This window comes from Engystomops pustulosus, chromosome 9 (assembly GCF_040894005.1).
Source record: "Engystomops pustulosus chromosome 9, aEngPut4.maternal, whole genome shotgun sequence".
Classification (NCBI taxonomy): Eukaryota; Metazoa; Chordata; class Amphibia; order Anura; family Leptodactylidae; genus Engystomops; species Engystomops pustulosus.
The window spans coordinates 106,009,533-106,031,666 of NC_092419.1; the positions used below are offsets into that span (position 1 = coordinate 106,009,533).

The following is a 22,134-nucleotide window of genomic DNA, read 5'->3' on the forward strand; positions in this document are numbered from 1 at the left end:
TTTCTCAGCACTGTAGGATACAATGTAGGATATTTTATAGCATTTCCTGATGTAATACATATTTCTCATCATTACCAGGGAGTCCAAAAGCTGCAAAGTCCGATATGGACATGGCCTATGAGAGAGCGCGGGTGAGCCTGACTCCTGATGACTTCCCTCCAAGCCCGGTCATGAACAAGGTAGGAGCCAGGTCCTTGTTTTATAGAAACCGTGAAAATTAGGAGGCAGATTGAGCGGATCCCCATTTCTCTGTGGGTCTATCATAAACGCCACATCGGCGAGTCATAACCTGTCCACTACGTGCTTTGTATTCTGCTTTGTATGCTCAAATTAATAAATCTGATGATTTCCTGGCAGAAAGCAGAAGTGACAGATTGATGTGATGTGCTGGAGGGATCCTGTCACCAAGGTCTGTGGACTCCGGTGATTTGTGTATTTATTTTTCTGATAATACTTGGTTCCAGCAAAACACTCCATGCACAGAGAGATAATTAGTGCAAATGTATCCTTCCAATGATTGCAGCTGCCGCTATGGCTTATTATTAGTCATCAGTAGTGCAAGATATGGAAACCACATCCTTCTGGCATCCACCATTCATGTAACGCATGTTTCTTGTAGTGCTTCCTTGGGGTTTATTGCTGCAATTACTGCTGTGGTTTTTTTGTAAAATCTCTTCAAACCTGCAGCATTGTACCACTAATTCTCTATAATAATAGCAATAAACTACACCACATTATATGTGCAGATCTGTGTATGTGCTGTAATTAAGGGGGTTGTGCTAGTTATGAGAAATTATCTGTGTTATTTATGCAAAAGATATTAAAGGGTTTTTCGGGAAATTTTAAAAAGTAGAAATTGTATAAAAATAAAAATATTCCATCCTCTCCTCCTCGGCACTCTGTTCCCAATACTGCCTGGTCCCACAGCATCATGACTTTACTGATCCAGTGATGCTGGTCATGGCTACATTGAGTCATTGGCTACAGTGCAGGCCATCACCCTGGCATCACTGTACAAGGTTAGATAACCTGGAGGTACTGCGAATGGATTGGCAGGGACCAGAGGGGAGCATGTTCTTTCTTTACATAATTATTATTATTATTATTAATGATGATGATATTACTACCTTCTATACCGGAGATACTAAAATATAAGCTGAGGAACATAATTAAAGGACACCTGTCATCAGGTCTCTGTCACTATTTCTGTTATCTCTACCTGCTGGAGCAGCTCACAAGGATCCCATCACAGCCTTAATCTAGTCAATTCATACATTAATCATTATAAAATCATCTGGAGATGTTGTATCTCTCCTATACACACACAGGCTGCAGGGGGCATGGCCACCAGCACCAGGAAGCACATAGAGGAGCCATTACACCATTATACAGGCTGTCAGCCATGCACTGGGAGTGTGGCTGTACCTCCCACTCATGAATAAGCTGGACAGCCTGAATATGCTAATGACTCATTGGACATTTCACAGGTCATTTGCATAAAGCTTTAGGCTGAAGGGGCCAAGTAAACTTGGCATTGCTTAAGTTTACAGGCATGTAGAGGGACAATGAAGGGATAGAGGCAATGCTCTCTAATGGCAGTTTATGAAAATATATTTAGTTATTTTGCCTGACAGGTTCTCTTTAAACCACAAAACTAACTCAAGTGTTAGGGTGGGAAATGCAGCCGCTACTCTCTAATTACATGTCCACTAGTCTCCCTTTAATCAATAAAATGTATAGTATTCTCCACTCATGAATGCAATGTCCACATCAGCCCCTTCAATTAATAAAATACCTTTATTTATTTTTTTCTACATTAACACAAACGTATGGGTCGTATAAACGTCCCCCCGTAAACACGGCAATGGGCTCATGACGCCCTACAGGAGCAGTACAGTGCAGCACACGTGCGCCATACTATGGAGAAGGGCGGGCGGCGCCGACGTGTGCCGCTGTGCTATGGTACGGTTAATGTAATTGGGTTTTTTCAACACAAAAATTGTGCAGAAAACTTTGCTTATACTCAAGTATATACAGTATTTTTTTTGTATAAACCTAAGGATTTTTAATGGCATAGTGTAATTTGTTGCTTTCTGTTTTATTCCTACAGCCTATCCTGAAGAAATCGGTCACGGTTACAGAAACCCCCTCAGCTGTCTATCACTACACAGCAGAAGATTTATTGATCCCAGAGTTCAGTGTGAACAGACACCTGAATGCTGTGTTTGAGGCTGCAAAAAAAGATCTGTCTACACTTATGAAACTTGAGGTATGTTCTCCTGAACAGTACATTAATCCTACACCTCTCCAATCTGTATGCTGGATTACACACCAGCAGGTGGCGCTGTGTGTATGTGTAAAGTCTTCATGGTCTGAACGATGTACAAATATTTCCTCTTCTAAACAAGTGAGAGAAATTGTAACTATTGTTGTTTTTAATTACATTTGCATCTTCTCTGATGGCCGTATTGTAATGTTGTGGCACCATGTCATAGATATAGCCAGGCTTGAGGCCTAATATATTCACAATGTTATTGCGTTAGTATATTGGAGCTGTGGCAAGGACTGGATTGGAACCTGACTTTCCTGAAATGGCGAGAATTGTTATCTTGTGTGTTCACAGCATATGCATATATTTATAGGTCAGCTACTGTACAGCATGTAACACTCTATACTGATTATTTACTATGGTATGAAGAGCATATTAGTTGTGAAGCTGATGGATGATGCTCCCGATACACCAGCTGTGTTGTCACACTGTTTTTTAAGGTACTTCACCTTGGCAGGTCAATATTTATTGAGCGAGAGGCCGTGCCTGGTACAAGATGATGACAAACACCATTTTGATCTGCTGTAACATAATATATTACAATCAATTGATTTCTATAAAAGTAACTTGCTGCAGACTCTACAGTGTAAACAGGAGCACATTAGACAGTATTCAGAATTCAGTGTTTGAGCTCTATAGATGTTCACCTACTGCCAGGATAAACACGCACTTACTCCTTAGGGTGAAGACACACATGGCGTTTTTGGGCCGTTTTTGGGCCGTTTTTACTAAGTGCGTTTTCAGATCGTAAAAAACGCATGCGTTAAAAAACGCATCCGTTTTTTAAAAACGCATGCGTTTTTGAAAACGCATGCGTTTTTGTCAGTTTTTCATTGCGCAATTTCGGAAAAACGGACAAAAACGCACGCGTTTTCAAAAAACGCACGCGTTTTTAAAAAACGGATGCGGTTTTTAACGCATGCGTTTTTAACAATCTGAAAACGCACTTAGTAAAAACGGCCCAAAAACGCCATGTGTGTCTTCACCCTTACTGAAAGCCTGCCTTTACACAGATTAATTCATTTTCTCTGATTAAAAAAAAATACTAAATTTAAGGTCTAAGCTATTAAAGAATGTACAAACTGTATAAAGTATAAATGTATAGTTTCATGCACAATTTTGACAGATTAGGGGCGCAAATGGATGTTACTTCTTAGTAAATACTGCACAGAAGGATTCGGTAACACAGAGGTGTTTTTTCTCCATTATTTGGTTAGTCTCTGTAATCTGCCATCTGATGCAATTGCTGGAGTTGTGATCATGTCAAGCGATTATCATAACGAGTAAGGGGCATTGTGTCGCAGCAAATAAGTGTGAATGGTGACCTTTTCAGTGATTCTCCCACCAAATCTCGGTGGAGAAATGAGTACTGAAAGAAATGAGACACCTCCAAGAACTGAGACACCACAAGTCAGAGCCCATCCACTCAGCTGAACCCAGATCATGCACTTGTAGTTATAGATTGCCAAGTTTGCCAGTTCTGATTATAGAGGGAAGCGACTTGGTCATTGCACACATTTGGTCTGTCTGAGCGGTGTCATTTCTATGTGCCTGTACCTGACATGGTGGAAGGTTTGTGCCTGGTGTTATAGTTGTGCTGCACATCTTGTGCTGCGTTGTATTACATCTGTACCTAAAGTCTATATTTACACAGCTGTAGAGAGCACAGACCATCTGTAATACATCACTTGTGGCGGTCTGCTGATTCCCTAGTCTTCTATTTACTGGCGCAGCATCTGTAGCCTTGTTTAGCCATTTGGGATCAGTATCTTGTAGCGCTGCCCTTAATTAGTATGTGGGGCATTGTACTTATTAAACTAATTTATCCAGGAAATCGCCAGAGATCTTCCTGTAGCCCGAGACGTGCCTTGATGTACCTCCCAATAACCTTGCATCACGTATTTGGCGCTGCTATAAAAGCGGAGCGTGATTCCTCAATTACTAATATGTATTTGCAGCCTGGGCAGCTCTCCTCGGCTTGTACTCTCCTTGGGATTTGGGCTGGTATTTGGATCTCTTACTGTGAGACAATCATAACCTTGTAATTCCATGGCGCAAGCTGCTCATTACATGTGTCTGGGATATGGGGCTACTGGGGTGACAGACGCGCCATGTTTGTGGGATGTTGATGAAATGAATGGTTTTCTTCTGCGGGGAAAGCTATAATCAGCTTAATGCTACATGGCAAATCATTGAAATCTGAAAAATGACTCTGTGTGCCCTGTTATACCCAGTGACAGACATAGGCTATTATAGTGGTTAGTGCTAGAGACAGGAATCATGATGTCAGGTGTACATTGTATCCAGGGGTTGTCCTGCCAATCCCATTATAAACCTGGTGTCATAGTAGTTCTGGAAGGTTGAAACTGATTTTATTGGTGTTTGAATAAAATGCAAGCCCATATTATGGAGGTCTATAGCATATGGGATTGTAGAAAAGAAGATAAACACATGGAAATAAATTACTTAAATAACATGAAAGTAATAAATCATAATTAAGTAAATATGCCTCTATAATTGTATTGTCTGGGATCCGCACGTTAATGCAGAGCATCAGTATTGTTCACCAGATGATCATTTCTATTAAAGATGTAGATAAACTAGTAGAAAGCGCAGCTATCACATAATATCACACAGTGTCCTAGGAGGAGACTCGCTGCACCCTGGACAAAAGAGCTTGAATTGTTGTTGGTGTGTCATGTATGTACCCAGTGACTGCACCAGCAGCAGAATAGTGAGTGCAGCTCTGGGGTATAATACAGGATGTAACTCAGGATCAGTACAGGATAAGTAATGTCATGTATGTACCCAGTGACTGCACCAGCAGCAGAATAGTGAGTGCAGCTCTGGGGTATAATACTGGATGTAACTCAGGATCAGTACAGGATAAGTAATGTCATGTATGTACACAGTGACTGCACCAGCAGCAGAATAGTGAGTGCAGCTCTGGGGTATAATACAGGATGTAACTCAGGATCAGTACAGGATAAGTAATGTCATGTATGTACACAGTGACTGCACCAGCAGCAGAATAGTGAGTGCAGCTCTGGGGTATAATACAGGATGTAACTCAGGATCAGTACAGGATAAGTAATGTCATGTATGTACACAGTGACTGCACCAGCAGCAGAATAGTGAGTGCAGCTCTGGAGTATAATACAGGATGTAACTCAGGATCAGTACAGGATAAGTAATGTCATGTATGTACACAGTGACTGCACCAGCAGCAGAATAGTGAGTGCAGCTCTGGAGTATATTACAGGATGTAACTCAGGATCAGTACAGGATAAGTAATGTCATGTATGTACAGTGACTGCACCAGCAGCAGAATAGTGAGTACAGCTCTGGAGTATAATACAGGATGTAACTCAGGATCAGTACAGGATAAGTAATGTCATGTATGTACACAGTGACTGCACCAGCAGCAGAATAGTGAGTGCAGCTCTGGGTATAATACAGGATGTAACTCAGGATCAGTACAGGATAAGTAATGTCATGTATGTACCCAGTGACTGCACCAGCAGCAGAATAGTGAGTGCAGCTCTGGGGTATAATACTGGATGTAACTCAGGATCAGTACAGGATAAGTAATGTCATGTATGTACACAGTGACTGCACCAGCAGCAGAATAGTGAGTGCAGCTCTGGGGTATAATACAGGATGTAACTCAGGATCAGTACAGGATAAGTAATGTCATGTATGTACACAGTGACTGCACCAGTAGCAGAATAGTGAGTGCAGCTCTGGAGTATAATACAGGATGTAACTCAGGATCAGTACAGGATAAGTAATGTCATGTATGTACACAGTGACTGCACTAGCAGCAGAATAGTGAGTGCTGCTCTGGGGTATAATACAGGATGTAACTCAGGATCAGTACAGGATAAGTAATGTCATGTATGTACACAGTGACTGCACCAGCAGCAGAATAGTGAGTGCAGCTCTGGAGTATAATACAGGATGTAACTCAGGATCAGTACAGGATAAGTAATGTCATGTATGTACACAGTGACTGCACCAGCAGCAGAATAGTGAGTGCAGCTCTGGGGTATAATACAGGATGTAACTCAGGATCAGTACAGGATAAGTAATGTCATGTATGTACACAGTGACTGCACCAGCAGCAGAATAGTGAGTGCAGCTCTGGGGTATAATACAGGATGTAACTCAGGATCAGTACAGGATAAGTAATGTCATGTATGTACACAGTGACTGCACCAGCAGCAGAATAGTGAGTGCAGCTCTGGAGTATAATACAGGATGTAACTCAGGATCAGTACAGGATAAGTAATGTCATGTATGTACACAGTGACTGCACCAGCAGCAGAATAGTGAGTGCAGCTCTGGAGTATATTACAGGATGTAACTCAGGATCAGTACAGGATAAGTAATGTCATGTATGTACAGTGACTGCACCAGCAGCAGAATAGTGAGTACAGCTCTGGGGTATATTACAGGATGTAACTCAGGATCAGTACAGGATAAGTAATGTCATGTATGTACACAGTGACTGCACCAGCAGCAGAATAGTGAGTGCAGCTCTGGGTATAATACAGGATGTAACTCAGGATCAGTACAGGATAAGTAATGTCATGTATGTACACAGTGACTGCACCAGCAGCAGAATAGTGAGTGCAGCTCTGGGTATAATACAGGATGTAACTCAGGATCAGTACAGGATAAGTAATGTCATGTATGTACACAGTGACTGCACCAGCAGCAGAATAGTGAGTGCAGCTCTGGGTATAATACAGGATGTAACTCAGGATCAGTACAGGATAAGTAATGTCATGTATGTACACAGTGACTGCACCAGCAGCAGAATAGTGAGTGCAGCTCTGGAGTATAATACAGGATGTAACTCAGGGTCAGTACAGGATAAGTAATGTCATGTATGTACAGTGACTGCACCAGCAGCAGAATAGTGAGTGCAGCTGTGGAGTATAATACAGGATGTAACTCAGGATCAGTACAGGATAAGTAATGTCATGTATGTACACAGTGACTGCACCAGCAGCAGAATAGTGAGTGCAGCTCTGGAGTATAATACAGGATGTAACTCAGGATCAGTACAGGATAAGTAATGTCATGTATGTACACAGTGACTGCACCAGCAGCAGAATAGTGAGTGCAGCTCTGGAGTATATTACAGGATGTAACTCAGGATCAGTACAGGATAAGTAATGTCATGTATGTACAGTGACTGCACCAGCAGCAGAATAGTGAGTACAGCTCTGGGGTATATTACAGGATGTAACTCAGGATCAGTACAGGATAAGTAATGTCATGTATGTACACAGTGACTGCACCAGCAGCAGAATAGTGAGTGCAGCTCTGGGTATAATACAGGATGTAACTCAGGATCAGTACAGGATAAGTAATGTCATGTATGTACACAGTGACTGCACCAGCAGCAGAATAGTGAGTGCAGCTCTGGGTATAATACAGGATGTAACTCAGGATCAGTACAGGATAAGTAATGTCATGTATGTACACAGTGACTGCACCAGCAGCAGAATAGTGAGTGCAGCTCTGGGTATAATACAGGATGTAACTCAGGATCAGTACAGGATAAGTAATGTCATGTATGTACACAGTGACTGCACCAGCAGCAGAATAGTGAGTGCAGCTCTGGAGTATAATACAGGATGTAACTCAGGGTCAGTACAGGATAAGTAATGTCATGTATGTACAGTGACTGCACCAGCAGCAGAATAGTGAGTGCAGCTGTGGAGTATAATACAGGATGTAACTCAGGATCAGTACAGGATAAGTAATGTCATGTATGTACACAGTGACTGCACCAGCAGCAGAATAGTGAGTGCAGCTCTGGAGTATAATACAGGATGTAACTCAGGGTCAGTACAGGATAAGTAATGTCATGTATGTACAGTGACTGCACCAGCAGCAGAATAGTGAGTGCAGCTCTGGGGTATAATACAGGATGTAACTCAGGATCAGTACAGGATAAGTAATGTCATGTATGTACACAGTGACTGCACCAGCAGCAGAATAGTGAGTGCAGCTCTGGGGTATAATACAGGATATAACTCAGGATCAGTACAGGATAAGTAATGTCATGTATGTACACAGTGACTGCACCAGCAGCAGAATAGTGAGTGCAGCTGTGGAGTATAATACAGGATGTAACTCAGGATCAGTACAGGATAAGTAATGTCATGTATGTACACAGTGACTGCACCAGCAGCAGAATAGTGAGTGCAGCTCTGGGGTATAATACAGGATGTAACTCAGGGTCAGTACAGGATAAGTAATGTCATGTATGTACAGTGACTGCACCAGCAGCAGAATAGTGGGTGCAGCTCTGGAGTATAATAAAGTGAGCCCATGATCTGGTTATTGGGAATTCTTTCTTGAAGCATAGCTGGTCTGGTGTAAAGATGTTGGCACTGTGTTGTTGATCGTGTGCAGAGCCTGAGAGGTTGTGTTAGAAGGTGCCAGTCTATCAGGGGAGACTTTCCTCTGCTTTTAACACTGATCTGATGTAACGACTTACCAGTGGTGTGAGGTCTGTAGTCCACTGCCTGAGTTTATGTATTTTCTCATTATTTGGGGAAAGTAATGTCTGAAGTAGATGTAAGGCCGTCTGCTTCCTCCATGTGCCCTGTGTACAGGTAGGAGGGGGTGTCCTATCCTTCATGTGTAATAATCTAGTGTGCGGTTTCCTAGAACGTCTGCCTGTATTGTGTGTGCGGGATGCGCTTCCTTTGTGCCTTTATCCCCATTGATAGTTTGTATCTGTTACCATGGCTCCTGGTTATATGATACTATATAAATTCCTGGAAATATGTAGGGCATGTTCTCTCCTTCTCAGGTAATGGGATGAAACGGATGTCACAGAAAGACTCAATTGTCACACAAAACTTCACGGGTTACGGCTAGATAAAATAAGGAAACTTTGCAGATTGAGTTTTGCTTTTCTATATTCGCCTATTGTTCAAATGACATTCACTTCTAATGTGACTACAAAATGGAACAAAAAACGTGGGAATTTTTCCATCGTGTGACTGTATCTCCTCTATACAGGCAGTCCCCGAGTTACGTACAAGATGGGTTCTGTAGGTTTGTTCTTAAGTTGAATTTGTATGTAAGTTGAAACTGTATATTTTATCATTGTAACCCCAGCCAAATTTTTTTTGGTCTCTGTGACAATTGGATTTTAAAAATGTTGGATTGTCATAAGACTCAGGATTAACAATAAAGCTTCATTACAGACTCCTGTGATAACTGTTATAGCTGTTTCTTGTTGCCCAGGGCTAAAGTACAGTAAATTAGCAACATCCAGTGGTCCGTTTGTAACTAAGGGTCGTATGTAAGTCGGGTGTTCTTAAGTAGGGGACCACCTGTACTCCTTATGTTGGTTGTTATGCTGTACATACGTTTTGATTATTAATCTTAAAAGCAATTTTGTCTAGTGTATAATCTCCTGATTATTATGTACTGCTGAATCTCCAATATCACCGCATGTTGGCAATATCCAGGATACAAAATCTCTGGAAATGTCTGTATTTGCATTATACACAGACTGGTGTCATCATATAACCTCATGTGGTGCGATTACTATAGGCTTGGGGCTAAAAAGTTAGAACTTTTTTTTAGATTGTTAACCAGTTTGGGTGGTACCGATTTGACCCAGTGTGTATAGTTTCTGTACACAGGGAAGATGTAGGAAGGATCATTCACCCACATACTGTACTTTATGTTCCTGGGTAATTTAAATTTATATCAAAGACTGCGGATGTCATCTTCCTCCTTTTTGTGTGCTGACCTTTCATTAGAGTATGGATAATGAAGGCGATGGCTGATGTGCTATTGACATGCATGTTCATTAGCTACAGTCCAATAGAGGAAAGATCCTTCTTCACATCCTCTACAACTTATGGTAGGCAAGTGTTTATGGGACGCTGAGTAGTAGGACTGTAGTAGCAGAGACACATTCAGAGAGGCCTGTACTGATCTCGCAAACTACCGGTACCTATTGTTTTGAGGATTGGACTTATATGGCGGCACACATGGGCTGCTTCTTGGCACAGAGGAGAATCGGGCGCGTTCCTATACTTCTAGTCTGAAATGTAGACCTCCCTTTTGTCATCTGTGAGCAGGATTATCAACTCTGCTTCAGGACTTCAGTATTATGACTGCAGCGAAAGATGCAAGTAACACTGTGAATGTGCAAGGTAATGTATAGCCTTGAGATTGCCATCATCCCAGGGTTTGGCCCTCGTGGTTGCTAGCTGCGTCAGTATTTTAATAGTTTCTATTGAAGCTATGAACACGCTGTGCTGACACATAAGAGGACGGCGCGGCAGCTTGTACATGAAATGCTTTGTAACGCCGCCATCGCCAGGTCTTATAATGTAACGTGGATTCTGCTGACACAAATCACAAACCAGAACTGAAAGCTTTGTTCATTTGGTTGTATTTGCGTTCTCAGAAACCCAGGGGTTAACCTCTTCTGACAGCACATAAGGAATTGTTGCCGATCCTTTCCTGAACAGCTCCTTAATTATGTGACTTATGAAATGAATCATGAAACAGATCCCTGATCTAAACTGAAATTGCCTCAAATAATTACAGTTCGTGGCTGGATAATTATCTTAAAACAACACATCCCTTCAGCTCGGTCCCCGCGGCAGCCTCCCACATACATCACTGGGACAGCACTGCTTATTATCTCCTAAATATACCGCAATATGAACCCCTTCTCCTGTCCCATCCTAATTTACATGCCTCGTGTATTTTACATGTTTCTGGGGGTTTAAAAGACTCTGTGTGCTGTTGGGTGATACCGGCCATTGATGTTATAGGAGAACGGCAACTATGACATGGAGATCCCATAAAGAAGTCACGTTTTTGCAGATTCCTTTAGGGTCAGATTAATGGATATTATAATGTGCCATCTTATAAGGCTCGGTGACCTGTTGCTGTTCCATAATAACCGTTCTCTCTCCATCTCTCCAGGACTATTCACTATTGAACGGACGAGTGACCCTCCACCAGGTCAAGGGTGGCACAGTCTTGTCCAGACAGGGTGACCAGGTGAGGCACGGCTATACGCACATCATTTATACAGGTTGTCTCCTATCACTCTGCTGTCTTTGCACACATTACTAATGACTTGCAGTTGTTCGATGACCACATTGATAGTAGTAGTAGTTTTGAAATCCAATAAAAGCTATGTCCGAGGTGGTAAGAGGCCACACTGGCTGTCATCAGAAGCTGCTATAGTATGTCATAAGTATGGCGGTGTGGACACTTGTACTTGTTCATTCTGTCTTTTCTGCCTAACGGGTTGGTGCATGAACAACCTTTATCACTTATGCACAGGATGTGTGGCCACTGATCATGATTCCCATGTGTAGGAGTAACCATGGATTCTCTTTTTTGGGACTGGTTAAGATACAGCACTACACAGTCCAAAGTGAAGAGAGAGAGACGGTCATACATGCACATGAGGGATTTAGAGGAATGCACTCATACGTGCATTACATATCCTATGGACAGACAGATGATGTTGCACCCAAATGCACCTGAAAATAATGTGAAGTAGGTCGTACTCTGAGATAAAGAGTGCACAGACAGGGCATGCATTACAATGTTCTTGTATAGTAGACTGATTCTTCCACCTCACAGAAGCCCATATTCAATGTTGTGAAGACTAAAGAGTTTTACATGAAGTCTCAGAGTCCCAGGTGCAGATGTGACGCCTCGGAGGCGGCAGAGATTTCTTTCTTTACAGGGACTGACAGAACAATGAGCAGCAGGACTTTTCTCAACTTCACAAAGATCTAGTGTTCAGTATGTTTTCTTTTAACAAAGCTTTTACATGCAGGCTCCTGCAAGCCTCATATATCATCCTCCAATGTCTCCCCATAAGGTCAGTGTATTTTAGTTAGGATAAACTAGGATTCAAAAAAGAAATAGACGTGCACTCGTAGGACGTGTAAGAAGTAGTGTATGAGGAATAAGAGAATGTGTGGGGGTGCTCTCACCTGTAACAGTGCATGACATTTTAGTTGTACTTGGGTCAAATCCTTTTTTTTTTTTTGTGTCTACTGCTGGCTGTGATTTTCGGGTCTGGGTCCTGGTACCAGTAAATGTGCTAAGTAAAAGAGAAGTTTGTTTCAGCTGATCTGCCCCTCAAAAACAACGGTTTGGATCCTTAGTACAGCAAAGTAATATTTATTCAATTGGCAAGTTAAAAGGGTTGGCCACGTTTACCTGTACCTTTGCCTCCTTTAAGAGCTGAAGCTTTTTCGCTGTTCTCACCATGCTGTGCTCAGCATTTATACAGGACTTCCTGTTTCTTACTCCTTCAGTCCGTCCTGTTGGAGTCCTCCACTGTGTCTCTTTCTCACAGTCCATCTCACTCACAGGCACAGGGAGAGGGGAGGAGAAGAGCAGGATGAGCCATAACTCTCCTACCGCATCTCCTCCTATTCATCAGAGCTCAAACATGTAAACAAAGATCCACAGAGAGTTTGCATACAACACTAAAGTAGCAGGACTGCTGAATCACTTGATTAACATTTAGGGATTATTATGAAGGCAGTAAAGGCACATGGGAAACTTATGTAAAAGATTGGCCAACCCTTTTAAACGTATATATCAAAAATTATGCATTTCGGGGTTAGTTCAACAGTGAAACGTGTTGTATTAGATTATGTTAAACTTGCCATTTGAATTGCTAGATCATACTACAGGTCAGAATCTATAGTTTTTCTGGGGCAATTCGCTAAAACCTCCTGGTAGGGTTAGTAAAGGCATATACCTCTGGACCTGGTAAGCATGATTCTACCCATTAATACATGAATATAATCCCTGTCATTAGGAGCCAATACAGAGTATATGTGGGAAGCATGAGAAATATAATGACATAAATGTAAATCCTGTGTTATCTGTGTGTTTCCCACACACTGTTGCAATGTGATGTTTCCCCTTCTGGTGTTAGACACGGCACATTAATTCTTATCAAGAACGCACATACAGAAGTTTGCAGATATCACATCATGGCCTCGTAGCTTGGCTTCATGTAGTTACTCGTCTCCTCAATGTTCCTTCCTAGGATGTCAACATTCGGTTTGTTATCTCCGGACTTCTCCATGTGTACCAGCGGAAGATAGACCGCGAGGAAGAGACCTGCCTGTTCATCACCCATCCAGGGGAGCTGGTGGGGCATCTGGCCGTCCTGACAGGAGAACCACTCATCTTCACCATCAAAGCCAACCGCGACTGCACTTTCCTGTCCATTTCCAAGTGCCATTTCTACGAGTAGGTCGCGTTTTGTCCTGTTATCTGAGAAGGGAAAAAATAAGTAGCATTTTTGTAATGTGGAGTTCTGTGCTTTTGGTGAGGAGAATAGATACAACTCCTGGTGTTGTCCTAGCAGTGGGTTCTGTACCCTACTAGATAGATAATCCCCCTGTCCATAGCTGCCCGCTCATACAGCATCCTTTACCTTGTACATATATTATATGCAGTTGTTTTCCTATGTTATGTCTCTGTACTTTTGTTTCCACTTCCGGGTTTGGCCCAGACCCCTGGGACTTGTCTCCCTCAGTCAGTGTCTGTCCTCATAGTCTGGTTCATCTGGTTGTTACATGTGACGTAATGAGAGCAGAGCTTGTTACTTGTCTCCAGGCATAACACTCAGGTGCAGGCGCTCAGTAAATATAGCCGGGCCTCCTCAGGGCTGCCCTAGATTTGGGGTTTTGAACATTGCTGCTGGTGAGCAGAGTTATGAGCTCTTCTCTGGCTGCAGATATTCATTTTGTCAGAACCTATTGGAGAAAGCGTGATCGTACACACAATGCAGTGGATTTGGATTGAAGTGGCTTTCAGCCTAAACATATATGGAGATGCACAGGACTGACGACACATCTTGACCTTGGATTTTCAGCAAACACATTTCTGATTCCCAGACCCGCTTCACAGTCCAGTAGGTCAGATCTCGACTGTTCCTCTCCTTTCCTGGTATCACCATCCTACTTTCCTCCTCTGCTCAATCTTGTTATTTGTACTGTACGTTACCATTGGATTTGTACATCAATGCCTGGTTCTATTTTCTCCTTATGCCCCGGGGGCCGCTCTTCACTGGTGAAATAATATTTAGTTGTACGTTCAGTGTAGTCACTAATCACCACAGACGCGGGATGCATTATTTATACAAGAGAAACTAGGCCACGATAATACAAGGAACGCGTTTATTTATAACGGGCACCAGGTGTTCCTGCAACGGGGAACTAGCGAGATTACGTGGCCGCTCCGCTGCAATTACGAGAAATTAATGCAACCCCAGAACATCACAAGAGGACGGGGAGAAGGAGCTTTATGGATTGGAAGCAGAAGTGAATATAGCAGAATATTTTTCATCATGATTTTTCATTTAATGTTACACCAAACCTCTGCTCTAGTAAAAATCCATCAATTGCTCCCTGTTATCAGCCAACTGTCATGTGGGATTAGTAGAAAGTGATCATGAATGTTACTTTTATGAGCTTCCTCCAGGACAGAATCTGAGCCCACGTTGTGTGTAGCTGATGTGAGCCCCATCATAATGATGTGTCTGTGTACATAACCTATAAAACCCAACCGTGTTATTGTAGGTGTCACTTTGTCACAAATCCTTAAGTGAGACCTTGTTAGCCCTGGCTTGCCAGTTTCCGTCTTTCACCTTCTGCCCTCTCCCGTTCATTTTGCAGTTAAATGGTTGGGATTAGATCAGAAGACGGAGCGGACATAATTGGGTTAATCACTGTTGCAGTATCGGCCGCAATAGTGATGACAGATTTGTGAGAAGCTGGACAGACGTGGGCAGCAGAGTGATATCCTGACGTTATAGAGGGCTCTTTGTAGTAGAAGTAAATATACACTGGATACTATGATGATCCTCAGCAATATTATGGATGTCGCTTTCTAATAAAACATTATAAAATAAAATTATTATTATAATGCGGTAAAGAGAATTGCAACTAATAAGTGGGTCACAGTGGACCACGCTTACTAACCCTAATATGTAGCATAAACGTACACCCCATTGTCTCCGTGTCAGATTGGTAAACACTGTTGATAACTTTAGGACATCTTGCATTCAGACATAAAGCACAAATAAGACCACACTTCGATTTGATCAGTTCTCTGGTGTCCTTGGGATTTGAGGCTATAGTCCTATTTTATAGTCCTGAATCCTCTGAGGACGTTAGAGAACTGGTGAAACACGTCCTAGGGTCTTGCATGTAGCTCTTATTCCATTTGACCTAATGCCGTCTTTTAGAGACCTGTGTAGACTGTAGGCCCATAGTATCGAGCCTTGGGTTGTAATAACAATACATAGGCTGGTTCTGTGAACAGTATGGGCTCCTCACATTGATGATAATGACACCAGGACATTATACTGAATGTCTCCTCATTTATGACTCAGGCCATTAAATAGGGTAAAGGGTAAGAGGAATTGATTAACACAATGCTTTCTAGTGGGTTACTTCTGAGTAAGTAAAAGCTAAGTTTTAACACTTGGATAAGTAGTTGTCATTGGCCCTTTTAGATACAGTCCATATTTAAGCCGTAATCTTCAATCACTTCCATCGGATGTGTATGTGCCTTCATAGAGGACATCTCTCCTGTGACTATCAAGTATTGGGCATAATTCACTTCTGCATTTCTCATTGTTCTGTCCCCAAAAACAAATACGGGGAAGCCTTGAGGACCCCCCCCCCCCCCCCAGGAATGGGCTTTCATGTGCACATTTTTAGGAAAATTCATAAAACATCCATGCAGAGGTGGTCTATATCTCAGCTCTAGTAGATGGTTTTTGTTGAATTTGTGCATGACGTCAGTAAACTTTTCTTACACTGATTTCTTTCTTTTTATGGAAAAATGACTTGTAAGGTGACACGTGAAGAGTTGTATTAGTAATTGAGTGAATCCCATAAAAGCCTGTGTTGTTCTCTGTGTCTGCAGGATCATGAGGGAGCAGCCCAGCGTTGTCTTAGGAGTCGCTCATACGGTTGTGAAGAGAATGTCTCCTTTCGTGAGGCAGATTGATTTTGCCTTGGACTGGATGGAGGTGGAGGCTGGACGTGCCGTCTACAGGTGAGTGCATAAGCCCTGATGTATGTATTCACAGACCTCATCCATGACCGACCGCTGACTCCTTATAATCAAATATACATTTGTTGTTTTTATTAGTGTGTGTATATATGTATGTATATAATATTACTAATAATATATACTAATGTATATATTAAATTATATTAATAGTAAATTGTTTGTTTTTATTAGAGGGGGTAAGTTTTTCCAAGCTCTGACATGTTATGCTTTCCTAGAAATCCACGCTCGCAGATCCAGGCAATTCACCTGCTGGCATTCAGGCTCATTGCTAAGCAACGGCTCAAGCTAATTTGGAAAATTAATTACCAAAGAGCAGGATTAAAGAATTCATTAAGATGCATAGGAACTGCATTTTCCTTTAGTCATTATTTAATTAACATGAAGGCCAATGAACTTCACAGAGGAGGCTCCTCGGGATCCTCTCTGTGTACCTGAGTAGCACTGGCGGCCTGTCCCTGTATCACATTGCTGCCTTGTAATATATTATTTCTGCGAACCCCTCTAAAACAGACCTAAACAGTCCACAAAAATTGGCTTCAGAAGCTAATCGTGTGATAGGACTGGCTGATGTTACAGATCTGTAGGTATAAGCACGATGAGCTGTTGGGACAGTCTGGTAAATCATGGCTGGTTTGTTAGTTAGGAAGCTCTACACAACCTTTCAGTTTCTTTTCGTCTTATTTTACTTGTTTTTTCCTTCCAGACAAGGCGATAAATCTGACTGCACTTACATAGTTCTCAATGGCCGTCTGCGCTCTGTAATTAGGAAGGATGATGGGAAGAAGCAGCTAGCTGGGGAGTATGGCCGAGGAGATCTGATTGGAGTGGTAAGCTGAATACCGTGTCACCTATTGCTCTATAGTAACTTGTAGAGTTGGGCTGGAGACTTGTGACGTTTTTTGGGACAGATTTGGTACAGTTATGCGCGTCACACATCATAACAATTTTTATTTAGTTTTTTTATGATAAATAAGACTTTTAATAGTGTTTTTTTTTTAAATAGTTTTATTAATAACCTTGTATAAGCAAAGTTTTGCAGGACAAAAAATGTGCTGAAAAAAAACAACTCTTCTTACAGACGAGTGTATAAATAAATTAACACATGCTTACCCTCGGGCGCTCACTCTGCGGCTCCTCATGTAACAGTGTGGGCAGAGACACGTCCATGTGCTCTGCCTGCGGACATACTATGACGCACATCAGCAGCGACACCACAAGAGGGTAGGAGGGAGGCTGCGCGGAGCGTTTCATCACTAGCGGGGGCTGCGCGGAGCGTTTCATCACTAGCGGGGGCTGCACAGAGCGTTTCATCACTAGCAGGAGCTGCGCGGAGCGTTTAATCACTAGCGGGGGCTGCGCGGAGCGTTTCATCACTAGCGGGGGCTGCGCGGAGCGTTTCATCACTAGCGGGGGCTGCACAGAGCGTTTCATCACTAGCAGGAGCTGCGCGGAGCGTTTCATCACTAGCGGGGGCTGCGCGGAGCGCTTCATCACTAGCGGGGGCTGCGCGGAGCGTTTCATCACTAGCGGGGGCTGCGCGGAGCGTTTCATCACTAGCGGGGGCTGCACAGAGCGTTTCATCACTAGCAGGAGCTGCGCGGAGCGTTTAATCACTAGCGGGGGCTGCGCGGAGCGTTTCATCACTAGCGGGGGCTGCGCGGAGCGTTTCATCACTAGCGGGGGCTGCGCGGAGCGTTTCATCACTAGCGGGGGCTGCGCGGAGCGTTTAATCACTAGCGGGGGCTGCGCGGAGCGTTTAATCACTAGCGGGGGCTGCGCGGAGCGTTTAATCACTAGCGGGGGCTGCGCGGAGCGTTTAATCACTAGCGGGGGCTGCGCGGAGCGTTTCATCACTAGCGGGGGCTGCGCGGAGCGTTTCATGACTTCCGTCGTCAGAAATAGAAAGCTGTATATAAAAATCCATATTTGATAGTGGATATCTCCGGTTCTGTGAAGATTCCATGCACAATCCTGATAAAATGATTGTGTTTTTTGGGGTTCACAAGATTTAGCCGTTTGAAGTTGCCCAAAAAAAAAAAAAAACTGCAGAATAAGCCCCATGTATTGGCCATATACACCTCACCTAAGGAAGGGTATGAGGAATCTGTGAAGATTAGGAGACCCGTGAACCCACCTAGCGTTATATACACTCACCGGCCACTTTATTAGGTACACCTGTCCAACTTCTCGTTAACACTTAATTTCTAATCAGCCAATCACATGGCGGCAACTCAGTGCATTTAGGCATGTAGACATGGTCAAGACAATCTCCTGCAGTTCTCCCGAGCATCAGTATGGGGAAGAAAGGTGATTTGAGTGCCTGTGAACGTGGCATGGTTGTTGGTGCCAGAAGGGCTGGTCTGAGTATTTCAGAAACTGCTGATCTACTGGGATTTTCACGCACAACCATCTCTAGGGTTTACATAGAATGGTCCGAAAAAGAAAAAACATCCAGTGAGCGGCAGTTCTGTGGGCGGAAATGCCTTGTTGATGCCAGAGGTCAGAGGAGAATGGGCAGACTGGTTCGAGCTGATAGAAAGACAACAGTGACTCAAATCGCCACCCGTTACAACCAAGGTAGGCAGAAGAGCATCTCTGAACGCACAGTACGTCAAACTTTGAGGCAGATGGGCTACAGCAGCAGAAGACCACACCGGGTGCCACTCCTTTCAGCTAAGAACAGGAAACTGAGGCTACAATTTGCACAAGCTCATCGAAATTGGACAGTAGAAGATTGGAAAAATGTTGCCTGGTCTGATGAGTTTCGATTTCTGCTGCGACATTCGGATGGTAGGGTCAGAATTTGGTACAACAACATGAAAGCATGGATCCATCCTGCCTTGTATCAGCGGTTCAGGCTGGTGGTGGTGGTGTCATGGATCCATCCTGCCTTGTATCAGCGGTTCAGGCTGGTGGTGCTGGTGTCATGGATCCATCCTGCCTTGTATCAGCGGGTCAGGCTGGTGGTGGTGGTGTCATGGATCCATCCTGCCTTGTATCAGCGGGTCAGGCTGGTGGTGGTGGTGTCATGGATCCATCCTGCCTTGTATCAGCGGGTCAGGCTGGTGGTGGTGGTGTCATGGATCCATCCTGCCTTGTATCAGCGGGTCAGGCTGGTGGTGGTGGTGTCATGGATCCATCCTGCCTTGTATCAGCGGGTCAGGCTGGTGGTGGTGGTGCCATGGATCCATCCTGCCTTGTATCAGCGGCTCAGGCTGGTGGTGGTGGTGTCATGGATCCATCCTGCCTTGTATCAGCGGGTCAGGCTGGTGGTGGTGGTGTCATGGTGTCTTTGGGCCCCTTGGTACAACGCCACAGCCTACCTGAGTATTGTTGCTGACCATGTCCATCCCTTTATGAGCACAATGTACCCTGTAACATCTGATGGCTACTTTCAGCAGGATAATGCGCCATGTCATAAAGCTGGAAGCATCTCAGACTGGTTTCTTGAACATGACAATGAGGTCACTGGACACAAATGGCCTCCACAGTCACCAGATCTCAATCCAATAGAGCATCTTTGGGATGTGGTGGAACGGGAGATTCGCATCATGGATGTGCAGCCGACAAATCTGCGGCAACTGTGTGATGCCATCATGTCAATATGGACCAAAATCTCTGAGGAGCTTCCAGCACCTTGTTGTATCAATGCCACGAAGAATTGAGGCAGTTCTGAAGGCAAAAGGGGGTCCAACCCGTTACCAGCATGGTGTACCTAATAAAGTGGCCGGTGAGTGTATGTGTAATATAGACTGTTCCATATTTACTTGTTATTAATAAACAGTATGCTTTTATGGGAACTAGGTTTCCTCCCAGATGTGATGCTTTTATTTTATGTAATCAATTTGATATTTAGATGTAGGTTTACAGATGTCCCCCTGTACATTCCTATATATTCACCAGTGTCTCTGTCCTAGAATCCTGCAAGTACGGGAACTTTTCATCACCCCAGTGACACTTCTGGCACATCCCTATCCATTTAATCGCACTATCCTAGATATGTCGTCCTTCTAGTGAGCATTAATATTCAGCTCCTCTTAATTGCTCGGCTCATAAATCTCCAAACTCCAGAAGTGTCTTCATGCCAGGAGGAATAGAGGTCGGTGCTGCCGTCCACATCCCATGTTACTCATCTGATTTATCACAGCCAGTCTAAAGCTCGTAGTCAGCAAAATCCTTCTGTGCAGAATTATATAGGCTACGCCAGGTGTATAATGTGTCATCCAGGTACAAATGTCTGGCCTATTCTGCAGGTCACAGGGTCACTAGGCTTCATATACAGTCTGTGCTCTACATTGTATCTGCTGCAAGTTATTTCCATAAGGAAATCTAAAGATATAGAATTGTCAGATTCCCTTTTCGTGATGAAAAGTCTAAAATTTGTCCCTGTATTTCCCCTCCGCCAATACTGGTCAGTCATACATTTTCCCTTTATCCCTCCCATTGAGGAGTGTAATGATGTAATGTGTACTGTGCCCAGTATAGCTGTGTGTCTGGATATAGCGCTGACCCCGTTATCTGTTTCCTTTTCTGTCTTGTCAACCAAAATAGTGTGTGACGCATTAGCATGGCGTGCTTTGTAGTTGCTAGGAAAGCTGTTTTTTTTCCATTTTACCCTTAATCTCCACTAATTGGCCTCGCTGTCAGAAACATAAGGCTTGGAGGATTTTAGGCCTCATAGGTGGATACGATGTTTCCTAGGAGCAGAGAGTTGGTGTGGGGGTCAGGGGTGACGTGATGCATCATTCATGACAGATGCTGAGCTACGTCACCAGCAGCCTGGTAACCACCACTCGCTACACCAGGAATATATATATGTAAGTCTGTGCACCAGAGGGAGACAAAAGTTTCTTCTAAGGTTCTGTAAGCTATAAACCACTCGCTGCTCCATCACTATGTGACTCGTATGTTCATGTCACCACTATTTGCCAGATATGATACTGATCACACCATGGGTAGCCAATGCCTTCTCTCCATTAGCCAAAATCCTCTCCGGTCATCGGAATGAGTATGACACACTATATGTATGTGATGAAGCAGGTGCAGATTTAGGTTGCAGTAACTTGGCCCAGCTTTATTCATTTTATCCTCACACAAGCAAATTCCTTGGGCCGCTTTCACATGTTGCACTTGGAAAACTCATTGAAAGTACATCAGGTGCAAGTCCTCCCCGAACACAGAACTCCCAGCACAATGTGTGAGCACTGCTGTAGAGATTACAAGGATTCTGCTGGTCTTGTGGTGATTTTTGCAGGCACAATGCTGAGCCGGTGAAGGTTTGGCCGGTTTTGCAGACACTCATTCCCTTAACTTGTTAATATGTTCTAAAATAAAGCATCGCTAACACGGCTAATACCCGTCTCCTGCCGCTCTGCACTGATGAAGTTGTCTAGCGGAGCAGTCCTGGTGGGGAAGTGTTGTGGTGAATCAGTGGATTGCTATGCCCTGGCAGGAGGCCGAGGTGTGACCAGAATCTGTCTCTTCCATTACTGCTGTACACATCTCAGTCCTATCCTCCTGCCTTAGCACTTGATTGATTTGTTGGCCGTGTGTCTGACACAACAAACCTTCCCAATATTCACCATGTTGGAAGCCTCTCTCTCCACGAGTTGTAAGTGTGATAAATCCCTTCTCTACAGCAGCTCCTGCTCTTATCCTGGGCAGGTCATATAGAG

At 43.5% G+C, this 22,134-nt stretch overlaps 1 protein-coding gene across 6 annotated transcripts in view; it reads left to right on the top strand.

Annotated features, from left to right (window-relative positions):
• The window catches only part of PNPLA7 (patatin like domain 7, lysophospholipase), a 97,081-nt gene that overhangs the window by 47,050 nt on the left and 27,897 nt on the right, over window positions 1-22,134 (top strand). For all 6 annotated transcript variants that reach the window (XM_072125352.1, XM_072125350.1, XM_072125351.1 and 3 more), the window contains 6 exons: window positions 79-179; window positions 2,111-2,269; window positions 11,312-11,389; window positions 13,416-13,621; window positions 16,310-16,441; window positions 17,163-17,286. In XM_072125352.1, the coding sequence (XP_071981453.1) occupies window positions 79-179; window positions 2,111-2,269; window positions 11,312-11,389; window positions 13,416-13,621; window positions 16,310-16,441; window positions 17,163-17,286 (800 nt within the window). The remainder of the gene's footprint in view (window positions 1-78; window positions 180-2,110; window positions 2,270-11,311; window positions 11,390-13,415; window positions 13,622-16,309; window positions 16,442-17,162; window positions 17,287-22,134) is intronic.